General features: G+C 41.4%; 1 protein-coding gene across 1 annotated transcript in view; it reads left to right on the plus strand.

Moving 5' to 3' along the window:
• The first annotated feature begins 238 nt into the window (after positions 1-238).
• LOC105890052 (receptor-type tyrosine-protein phosphatase eta-like) overlaps positions 239-12,486 on the plus strand; it is a 51,076-nt gene continuing 38,828 nt past the window's right edge. Inside the window, 1 exon segment of the mRNA XM_042707436.1 lies at positions 239-481. Within this exon segment, the coding sequence (XP_042563370.1) occupies positions 413-481 (69 nt within the window). The 5' untranslated portion in view covers positions 239-412.

Genomic DNA, 12,486 nt, shown 5'->3' on the forward strand with positions numbered 1-12,486 from the left:
CTGAGTGGACAACTATCGGACAGTTAAACTACAGTTGATTACAGTCTGTAGGCTAGAGAGTAGACTAAGCGGTACATTAGATAGGACGTGTAGAGAGGGGAGAGAGGGGAGAGAGAGAGAGAGAGAGAGGGGAGAGAGAGAGAGAGAGAGAGAGAGCAGCGCTAAAGGCGTAACAAGGGCACAATGAGCAATTTCAAAAAGTGACGCTTATCCGTGGACTGGCTGGGACTCTACTCCTCCCAACAGCAGGAACACAGAACTTTGTCCCTTGTTCACTGGCTTACCAGAAGCGTCTGCTGCGTTTTTAAACCTATTTAACTCGTATTAAACTCATTCTCATTTTAGCGCAGCGGGAAATGTAAAAGTGCATTGATTAGTAACGCATGTTCATTTCAGTCAACTACTGTCCAATATGATTCTACGGCAGCTCTTCACGCGCACTGTGCAGTGGACGATGCTGTTCACCTGCGTCCGCCTCGAGGTAAGATGTTATTGAATTTAATGGCGCGTGGACCTCTTTGTAGCTTGGCGCAAGACGTGGCACATAGAATTACAACATGACTGTGTTTTTGGAGTGGGCCACCGCACCTGTTGCGCCTGGCAGGTAGGTTGAGAGTAAAGTAGTTTAAGCTTCTGACTGTATACACACACAAAAAAAGAAAACAGACTAACGGTTTATAGATCGCGACAGTTTTCGGCGACAGTTCTGGCTTATTAATGACGCCTAATTAAGAAAGCAGGTATGAAAGCAAGTTGGGCATAAACTCCACTGTTTTCACTGAGACTGATGAAACTGTCATCATAGGACCAATGTGGTCAGAGCGCTGTTTCTTCTCTCAAAGGTGGAATATATTCAATTAAATTCAATGTTATTTATATAGCAATACATTTGTCTTAAGATGCTTTACAGAACCCAGGGCCTGAACCCCCTGAATATATACCATGTCTACAGATCCTGACTGAATGAGAGCAGCAGATTTTCTGCTGTTTGGTTACATCCATTTAATGTTAGTTGATTTAATGTTGTTTATACAGTAGGCCTATAACATATTAATAAACTTTTTATTGAGCCACTTTGAGCTTTAATATGTTAATGATCAGGATCACGGATACAAATAATAGTTCAGTAATATCTGAATAAGTGCAATATTTTGGTCCCAATGGAGTTAAAACTCTCTAAGAGGAATGGAGCAGTGAGAAACAGTGAGAAACTACCCTAGTGAAAGACACCCAAAGTAAATACTCCACCAAAAAGATCACAGTGATGGTCAGGACAGATACAGTGTCCCAGAAGTAAAGTGCGGTTACTCATGCGTTCTGGAATCAGGGCTGCGGGTAGCGTGTTTGTGTGTGTGTGTGTGTGTGTGTGTGCGTGTGTGTGTGTGTGTGTGTCTCTGTGTGTGTTTGGGGGGGGGGGCACCTTTAAGGCGTTTACATCACCTCTTTCCTGGTATTCTTCTCCCTCCTGGTTAACCTCCTTTCTTCCCTGCTGTGTCTGACGATGTGGTGCACAACATCCTCTGTATCAGGATCTGGGCTTGACGTGTCACTTGTGGGTCATGCTATGGTTGGCACATGTGTGGAGGAACTCTGTATATCGAAGATCCTTGCTAAGGTGACATCATTCATTCAGATGAAGTCACCTGCAAACCTGATGTACAAAGAAGCCCCAGAACAAGTTGTAAATCAGCTATTCACATTTGAGTGGTGAATGTTGTTAGCGCCTGCATCTGCTGTTTTAGGGCCAAGTGCTACTGGTGCTCAATATACGGAAGTTAGGTGTGTTAAAGGCACACAATGGCTGATTCAGAGATGAGGAACTGCAGCTTTTCAAACAAGTAATGACCTGGCATCAATGTGCCATATTTGGTTACAAGTGTCCTTAATCCATTTTTGGGATGTGACTAGCGTGGTTGAAAAACCACACTTCCTCTGTGTAGTAGTCTGTAAAAACTATTTCTGTTGACTTTTAAGTCATTTTTGTGCATCTAATCATTTGAACAGCATCATTAACTGACCTCTAAAGATATATATTAGATATAGATAATAGATTATTGGTGGCTATAATCTCAGTAAAGTAAATGGTTGTCAATTGACTTTAGTGAAGTGTATGGACAATATGTCCATGAAGCCAGGTTGTAAAGGACTAAGCAGATTTTTTTTGTGGGATCCAGTGACACTTTTTAAAACTCTCAGTTCATGCCATCTGCCCGTCTGTTGGAGAACACTGACTTGTTTGTTGAGTACGTTAGAATTACCTTAATTCATCAGTTCTCCAATCAGGGCTCAATACTTTTGCTGTCACACACAAATCCTATTAGTCCCTGACTATCACTTCTCAACACAGTTTTTAATGAATTAATTGAATGATCACAGATGAACATTATGCTCATGGAGACATCAAATGGTTAAAACATTTCTATTCTGCAACATGTAAGAGTCTGTCTAATTGGTCACTTGAAGGTTTTTTAAGTATGGAAGGGATTCATAAAGGATAGGACAATGTTTTTGGAGTTCAAAGAATAACCAACATGTATTGATTAAACACCAAACTGTAGTGTACAAAAGAATCCCTTTGTGACACCAAGTCAATCATCTCCTTTTAGCTCATCTGTCTTATTTTGGAAACCAATGCTTTGAAACCATTTCCATATTTTAATATATATTTTAAGGGCATTCTCAACAACAGCTGTTCCTGGAGGTATTTTAGACTACAGGAAGAGACGTAGGCCTCCAGACATAACGAAGCCCCACATTGTTCTCCAGTAGAGAGGGAAAGGTGGAGGGGGTGGCGGGTTGGACTCCACTTTTTCAACCCTTTTTCAGAATTACTGACAGGGTTATTAGATGTCATTGGTGCATGTCATGAAGTTAGATTTAACCTCCCTGCATGGCTTATTAGGGTTAAGTGTGACCAGAGTCAAGGGGGGGGAAAGCAGCATTGTTTGAGTACAGCGTGTACTTCTGAGGGCCCGGCCCTAAAGGATGGGCCACTAGTAACTTTTAAAGCTGATGTAGCAGTGAAGGAACTGCTGAGAGATGCTAGCTGCGGTATTCATTGCAGTTTTTTTGCATCCTTTTTTTTTGCATGTCCCTGCTTCCTCATTCCGTGCTGCTATCATGTGTCAATTCCTGGAAAGTATAATTAAGGGACAGTATCAGACACTGACAGAGCATGGCGTGGGTTTACCCTACCAGCAGCGTAAGTTGCTTTGAAGAAAGGTGTCTGCATTTGGATAGGTGTATTAAGTGAGTCAAAGACTGGTGCCTGTTCGTTAAAGACCATCTCTGCAACACAAACACTGTGTCCTAACTGCAAGTGATGCGCGGAAGCGTCAACAACAAAAGTAAATTACTCTTCAAATCAGTGAGACTGTCCCAACTGGCAGCGAGTGTTGCAGAGTGATACGTCACGATGCAATACCCAATGTGTGACCCAATTGACACTCAATCAATTGCCGTTTTATTGAAACCAACATCAAATTAGGGATAAATAACATAAATTAAACTACTTAACTACTTATTAATTTGATACAGGAGCTATACAAATATAAAAGGTTAAAGTTAAAGGTTAAAGGTCAGTACTCTTGCTGGAGTCTACGAGTCAGTGTATTACCCCTCGCCACGGGATGAGAAGGTAGACGGCGTGCAGCGTTTCAGCACGGGTCGGCCGACCTGACTGGGACTTAACAAAAGAGTCTAACAAACAAAGAATAAACCAACACACAACAAACAAAACAACAAAAACAGTCACAAAGACTCAGCTGAAATGACTACAGCAGTTGACTCAAGGCTACTGAATGCAGTTGACTTTCTCCAAAGCCTAGTCACACTAACCATAGACACAAACAAAACAGAACAAAATCAAACTGCACGCCATCCACCTTACCCCAACACACCACAAAGGCATAGAGGTGACCAAGAGAGGGGGGGCCTTAATTGGCATCCTTCTATAGGGCACTCTTCAAAAGACAACACGTGCAAGCATATTGGTACATTTGAGATGCATTTCGTAAACAGGTCTGGTTCGCCGTGAGGTAAAAAGTTGTTCAGTGATGCTGAATATTGAAACATTGTTGACTAGCCTAAAACTGCTACACAGTGTCTCTCAGTCTAATGGATTTGTAGTTATTATTCTCTACTAAACGTGAGACGTGACAGGTACGCTATCAGTCCTGTTTGAGTGCACTGGCTCCCCCACTGCACTGGGCACTGCACACATCCCCATACAGTTATTTCTGTTACAATAGTGCTCTAATGAGTGTAATTTCAGTGTGACAAGGGAACTAAAAAAATACAGCATACCCCTACGAAGCATTTTTCAAATTTTCAATTTTCTAGTGTCAATGCTTAATCAATGCTCAAAATCAGTAAAAGTATCAAAATCACACTTTGCACATTTTTTGAAGACATGATCAGGCATCTTCTCTCTGCTTTATGTTACGTGTTAGGGTTAGGCAGATGAGTAGGTGGTAGCCAACTGGAAACTGAAAAGTTGATTTATATAGCACCAAAACAATAAAGGCGCTCAAGGCTCTTTACAGAGCCCAGGGGGGTATTCGTCGTAGCTCGCTAAGCGGTTTAGCGAGCAAATTTTCAGGCTAAGATAAAAAACGCCCCTCTTTTTGGTTCGTGGAAGCAACTTTTGATAAATCACCATAGTTACATATCGATTAGCACTAACCTGCTCCAGGGCAGGCTAACTTAAGTGTAGCTGGATAAGCTTGCCACACCCCCGGAAAAAGGAGGGATCCCATTGACCAAGGACTGATATTAGAGTTAGATTAGCGGAGGGAGAGAGTTCTTTGCGATCGCCAAGATCCATTATTCTTGTATGAGCGCTACCGATTCAGCCGACAAGGAATCATTAATTTACAAGGCCTTCTCGAGTCATTTATTGCAAACACCACAGTCGAACATTGACTGTCTTGCGCTTTTTTGCGAGTGGTACATTTTTGTAGTGTCGGTGATGCGGAGAACAAAGCACTCATAATTATATGAGTGTTATTAGTACACCATAGCATATCATTATTGTAGAAAATGATTAAGGAATAGAGAGAAATACAGACAATTTATTTTCACTGCTTCAATTTATTGCATTTGTTATTAATACATTTAGTCATTTAACAGACGCTTTTATTCAAAGCGACTTCCAAGGAAATGTAAAACTACATCGAGGAAGGAGGTGAGGGGATTTGAACTAGCAACCATGCAGATTCAAACCGGTAGAGGAAACCTCTGTACCAGTGGACACTTGCCGTCAGGTATTCATCCATAGATATCACTCTATAAACATCCCAACACACCTTGCTCTCACAGCGGTGGTGGTGTTGAATTTTGCCATGATTATGGTCTTGTATTCTTTATAAGCGTTCATGTTCATCTCCTACTCGCCAGCGGAGAAAAAAAGAGCCCTTTTCTTTGAGTTTAGAACCATTATACCGTTACAAAATCATGGTTTTGGTGATCGACCTTTCCTGCCTTTTGAAGTAGGCCGTGCACGTGCAAATGCCATGATAACTTTAGCCTGGTTGAAATTAACCACATGATTAGGATGCGGATCAGCCGTTAACGAACCGATATTTGCTGTTCTCAATCAGCTCGCTAATCTTAACGGGCTAAAAGGCCAATTGATTAACTTAGCTTCAATCCTACGACAAACGTACCCCAGGGTCTGAACGCCCCTAGAGCAAGCACAATGGCGACAGGGTTAACAAGAAGAAACAGGATGAAACCTTGAACAGAATCTCGGCTCACAAGGGGGGGCCCATCTGCTTGGAGCCACGGGTAGAGAGGTAGAGATAGAAAAAAGGCAGAAGGGGAGGGGAGACTATTAGAAACATGGCTGATTATTTCATACACCAAATGTATAACATAACAAACATAACATAACATAACATTACAAACATATGATACATACTGTATGTAAGTGACTGTGAGAAGGTGAATTTCCTCCCTTCTCACTGTGGCAATAAAAGGGATGTTGCCCTTTAAGACACTTTGACTCCTCCACCGTAATGGTTGGTTCCGTGCTCCCCCACTTTAATGGTGGGGTCCAATTTAGCCCAAGTGGCTGCCCTATGTTAAGGGTGCCTCAGGCAAACATGGGGAGAGACTTCATCGAAAGAGGCATTAGACAGCCGGGAAAAGAACTTTGGGAGAAACAGGTGTGCTGCTTTCCCTACTTATCTGTGTGAGGTGAAAGGCAGTACGTGTCCAGACGTGTGGACACTGTTAGCTTTGTTTTGTTCCACTGTTTTTGTGCTGTGTCTTTATGCCTTGTCTTTGTGTCTAGTTCATGTGTTTATTTTCTGTGTGGCTAGCTATGTACTTAGCTTCGGGCTTAGTGCTTGGGCCTAATTTGGGGCCTGGCTTGGGCCTTGAGAAGGTGCCGATGCATGCATAATCGGCCAAGCAGGTGCCCAGGGTGCCAGGCACTTGAGTTCCGGTGGGTATGGCCTGGATGTTTCATTTGTTTGTTTCTTTTGTGGGCACTGTGTTGGGGTTTATAGTCTCTGTGTAAATAAATATATATATTTTTATATGACAACCACCATCTCCTGCACTGTTCTTCCACACTTAACCACCCAGTCCAGTCCCCACATCCCAAACAACGTGGGGTGACCGTCCGGTCCCTCACAGTGACATTATAAAAGGGACAAAATCTGGTTCAATCAATTCAACTGCCATTATCAGTATTAGCATAGTATGATGCAGAAGGAGAGAGGCTGCCCAGCTTGGTGTATGGGAATTTTGTTTCTTTTTAGTATTGATGAGTTATGTTTACTTATCGTTGGCTGACATGGTGCATGCCAATTTTAGTTATACAAGGATAGCAAGGGTGGCAGGATACACAACAGTGCACAACTGGCTGGTGACAGCCGCAACATGACCCGATCCGTAAGAGCACTCCTTCACAGTACATGCACTGTCTGTAGCCCATTTGTTTAGTTTTGATTGTGCCACTGGACTGGTGCTGGCAGTCCAGTGGCAAGATAAGGTCTTCCTGGAAAAAGCTCACATATAACCATAGGCAAATATTTAGGAAAATATTGTGGCCACAGCAGGATTGTAAATGCTAGGCCTCATGTTCCAGAAGGTAACATCATCATATTCGCACGCTTAAACTGTTTTGAAGTCAGTCACGTATTATGGTAACAGGTCACCTTGTGAACCAGGGGAAGGACAGCATGGGTGCAGTGCCCAAGTACAACCTGGCCATTGAAACCTTTCTGTGTCTATGACAAATGCAAATTTGACTAAAAATTTCTAAACAAGGAAGTCAGTGGTAGCTTTCACACACAGAGCTAAATGGTGTTGCTGATTGTGCTGGCTTTGTAAAAGAAAGTGGAAAGTCTGTATTACTTTACTTATTCTGGTATTTCCACCATGAAAGGTGATGGGTGTTTAATATAACATAGAATAATATGGAAGTTAACAGTAGTGGAAGGACTTTTTAAATCACAATTAAATGTAGAGTCCACGTTTCTGGCGAAAAGTTGTTTTTACAGAATCAAAGGACACCCTTCTCTTCCGTGCTCCTGAAGCAACGTGTTGATTAGTCGGATGTGTTCATGGCTCAGTCTGAGGTGCTTTTGTGTTGTCAAGTTTGTTTCCCATTTGCAGAGCCAGCAGCGGTCACAGACAGCTAGAGGACCATTAAGAGCAATTAGTCAAAAAGGGTATTTGAATAGAATTACATACTTACCTTTAATGACTAGGACATTTCTGAAACATCAAACACAGGTGATATTACATGAGTAACCCATTCCTGGTAAATCAAATCAAATCAGACTTTATTTACATGGCACATTTCATACCAATAGGTAACACAATGCGCTTCACCAAAGGAAAGGGGAGGGCAGATACAAAAGCCATATAATGTGAAATGCAAACATATAACAAAGCACACACATACACATGTACTACAGGCCACTGGGCACAGATAAATATCACAGAGAATAATAGGCGAGATTAAAGACGTATGTCTTAAGATCTTGCTTTCAGGTCTCAGGGATCTACTGGGTGTGTATCTTGAGAGTATGTCTGACTTATATTTAGGTGCATGACTATGGAGTGATTTATAGACTAGTAAAATAATCTTAAAATCTATTCTGACACTAACAGGTAACCAGTGCAGTGATTTTAAGACTGGTGTGATGTGCGCCCTCCGTCTTGTTTTGGTGAGGACTCGCGCTGCTGCAATCTGTATTATTTGTAATTGACTAATGGCTTTCTTTGGTAGACCAGACAAGAGATAGTTACAGTAGTCTAGCCTGCTCATGATAAAAGCATGCATCAGTCTTTCAGTGTCGGCCTAAGAGAGATTGCACCTTAGCAATGTTTCTGTGATAAAAATATGTTTTAATTATATGTTTGATATGGGTTTCAAAATTAAGATCTGAGTCAAATATGACACCTTAGGTTTCTGGCCTGGTACTTGGTGTTAAGTGCTAGTTTTTCTAAATGTGCAGATAGTCTCTCCCTTTCGGCTTTTTCACCAATGACTAATTCCTCTGTTTTATCTTAGATGAGTTGAAGAAAGTTCTGAGACATCCATACATTTATATCAGCAATGCAATTTACCAAACAATCAATAGAGCTGTAATTGTTGGGTGTTACAGAAATATAGAGCTGGGTCACATCATAATGTTGTGCCTCCTAATGACACTACCAAGGGGTAACATGTATAGACTGAAAAGTAAGGGCCCTAAAATGGATCCTGGCCATGCTGCTTGTTTAGTCATGTTCACTTATTAACTAAGCAAGAGATACCAAAATAGCTGCGTCAGTCCAACAGCTAATATTAGAAAGAACTTAGCAAAAACTAGTCAAAATAGTCAGCAGTCCACCTAGAGATTAGGGGGAGCAGGACAGTTCCTGGACTCCTTATTATTGAATAACGTGTATTTATATAATTACAATAGATGGAAAGAAAAAGTTATGTCTTTACAGTGATAAGCTACTCATTAGAGTTAAAGGCTTAGTAGCAACATTTGTTCATATGTTATCATTCATGTGATGATTATTTATGATGGTGTGTGTAATGACAACACACTGTCTCATTTTCACCCAAAAAAGGACTTTTTCTTAATCATTCCATCCTAGCAGTAGAGCAGCTTATGATTGTTTCATTTCGCTGTTCATCTTCCCATGCTTTTACTTAAAAACTCCTGTGTAAAATACCGTCTATGGTGCCTTTTGATCACCCCTTCCTCCTGTATAAAATACCGTCTCTGTGGTGCCTCTTGATCACCCCTTCCTCCTGTGTAAAATATTGTCTATTGTGCCTTTTGATCATCACTTCTTCCCAGTACAATAGGGTACAATTTATTTATATGGTTTTCTGCTGTTGCATATTTATGAGAGTCCAAAGCAACTTCTTCATCCAACAAGCAGTATTGCAGCCCCATGCAACCCTGCTATCTGTACTGTGCCATTGGATGTGTAGTCAGATGTATTGCGACACACTGACAGCAAAATACTGTTGCGTATCAATTCATTGCGTTGCGATGTGTGTGCATGAGTGTAAATGCTTATAGGAGATGTTGTCCATAATGCGGTGAAGGAGACTCCCAAGCCATACCAGTGTACTGAATGCTTTCATCTCTTTAAGAGTCAGCCATGTTTTCCCTGCTGATCACTCCCCTACTCAATTGTCTAACTGCACACGGAATAATAGAGTCACCATTGTGGACGGTGGTACTTCCTGTAGTTTGAATTCATCATCTAGACTAAACCATGACTCACTTTTGGGACTTTTGTATTTCTGGTTTTGCATTGTTGTTTATTTGGATATTTAGACAAGGTATGAGGCAAATTTACATATTTATTTACACACTTGAGAAATAAAACATCTTGCTTATGCCTAGAAAGAAAAACTCTTTTTGTGATGGGGAAGTAAATACTCCTTAAAAGCTTTTTTGGTTCACGTTATGTCTATTGATTTATTGCAGAGCTTTAAAAAAAAAAAAAAAAAAGTGTTGTTTCAATAATGACATTCAATTATTTTCAAATTGTTCAATTCCGTTATTGTTTTTTGCATTAGCTTGATGCGTCTCTTACAGACTTGTTAAGAGGAAGGAGCCACTCGAGTTCCAAACCCTTTACTGCCAATTTCGCAGACACCTTCACCCTTTTCTTCCACTGTACTCACACATACAAACCCACATGTCAAACGCCTCCACACAGAGCATCCCCTCTCTTTACATGACAGGCTAACACCATGTGTGGATATGAGGGTGCTGTGGTGTCAAAGCTCTGGAGAGGAGGAGAACCTCTTACTGTGCAGGGTTTCTACAGCAGTCAGCCGAAAAATCTCCGTTACACTGGCTTGTATTGAACCCAGATTAGTTGTGGTACAGTAAGCTATTCTATTCTCTGTGAGAACTGCAGCGTAGTAAAGCAGGCTACGTTTGTGTGATGCAAGGATGACAGTGAGTATTTTTGACTGAGATGGGAAGAAAGAGTATGTATAGTTTGATATCTCTTAAAGTTGTAATTAAGTGCACAGCTTATAAGCAAGTAACTGGGGCCTACATTAACATGGAGTCTGCCACATGTGATCTTCACATGTAGAGATGAGAGTGTGAGAGAAGTAAGACGTTGTAGGAGAGTAGCGACAGTGGTGTTAGAAAGTCATGTAAGGAGAAGTGGGGATGTTCTGGGTGAAGGCTGAGTGACATATGGGTGTGGAGCAGAAGAAAAGTGCTTAGGTGTCCGCGTTAAGGGAAGTTTCAAGTAAGGGGTGGAGCCGGATGGTTGGCGAGAGCGTTGGAGATCAGGTCACGCAGGTCTGTGGTACCAGTTCTGCCAATGAATGAATGGAAATGTGTAGGTACCGGTATACAGATCTTTAACCAAATGTGACCTTTTTCAGTAAAGTTCCCTGAGCCGTGTATGACGATTAAAAGGTACCAATATGTCAGTTAGGTACACACAGGGGTTTTACGAGCTATTTTAAAGATTATTTACATATTATACAGTGGCATTTCAGTATGAGGGCAGTGGTAAAGGTAATATGAGAGCTAGAGTGGAGAGAAGGTTAGATCATGGCTGAGTGTTGGGAGCGGCACCTTTTCTGACTGCAGGCACAGTTTGGGTTGTAGTTATCGCCATAGTCCTATTTGCTGTTATGTTTTGGGGTAGTTGGAAGTAACTGCAGTAATTGTACCTAAAGAAAATCATTTTGTTTTTGAAACGCTACGTTGTGACACAAGTAATACGTTTGCCTGAGAAGCCAGCTGTACACAGGATAAATGGGAAACATCAGTAAACAGAGAAGTGCTTTGGAGCAGAACTTTGAACAGCTCATCAACTGTTACAGAGTTTGCAACAGCAGTCTTTCAGAGGTTCAGTGCTTTTGCCAACTTCCACCCTTTACTGCCAATTTCGCAGACACCTTCACCCTTTTCTTCCACTGTACTCACACATACACACCCACATGTCACACGCCTCCGCACAGAACATCCCCACTTCTCTTTACATGACAGGCTAACACCAGTGTCACTACTCTCCTACGATAACTTGGCTGTCTCGATTATTGGCAGCATGCCAGCAATCGTCAGGTAGTTCCCTCATGGCTTTTGTCCCTGTGTACCTACCCGGCAGACCCATCAGATCGGTAAAATATACTAGGCAATCACTTTGTTACCAAGAAAACACAATTACTACAGAAAGTTGACCAGTTGTAACTAGAAAGCAGTCACATCACTTTTTTGTTACCCTCATACAGAGTGTGTGAGAGAGAGAGAGAGAGAGAAAGGAGAGAGAGAGAGCGCAGTGTAAGAGCGCACTACTGTCCTTCACCTAATGTTCTGTTAACTTATCGACGTATTTATAACCTACATTGGGTTTCTGCCATAACTATATAGTACACATGTTGCCTTCACCTTGCCTTGTCATAACATGCAATTGCTAAAATAATATAAAAAAATATAATATAATATATATAATAGGCCTATTTATATTTGTTTCATGTCTGTGACATATAGCGTATATATGGGAACTACAGTGAAAGGTGTCTGTTATGTAATGTTGATGGTATGATGTCAATATGACTATCAACAGACTGTCTATTTTTGCTAAGAACCTCTTACCTCACACTTACCTAACGTGTGACAAATAGGCTCCGCACTGAAACTCTAGAGGACTCACCACTGCAGCCCTTTGCCTCAGCTCCGTGGGAGGGTAGTCATAACACCACGTATAATGTCAGTAAATGCTTGTTTTACACTAAAAAGAGAGACAGCATATAGATGTTTAAGTCACAGGCAGATGTGATACATCTTAAGTTTGGCTTTTCAGAAGCTGTTTTATTGCAGGCCATGCAATGAAAGGAAAGACAGAGAAGTAAGGGTTAACAGAATTCCCACAACAGTGCCATTAATGGAAAATGGACTTTCCTTAGAAAAAAAAACAAAAAGACAAAACCAGACTGAGAAGCAGTAATCCCTGTGGGACAAGCTGAAAGCATCGCTAGCCATT

This window comes from Clupea harengus, chromosome 3, assembly GCF_900700415.2.
Source record: "Clupea harengus chromosome 3, Ch_v2.0.2, whole genome shotgun sequence".
NCBI classification, from domain to species: Eukaryota; Metazoa; Chordata; class Actinopteri; order Clupeiformes; family Clupeidae; genus Clupea; species Clupea harengus.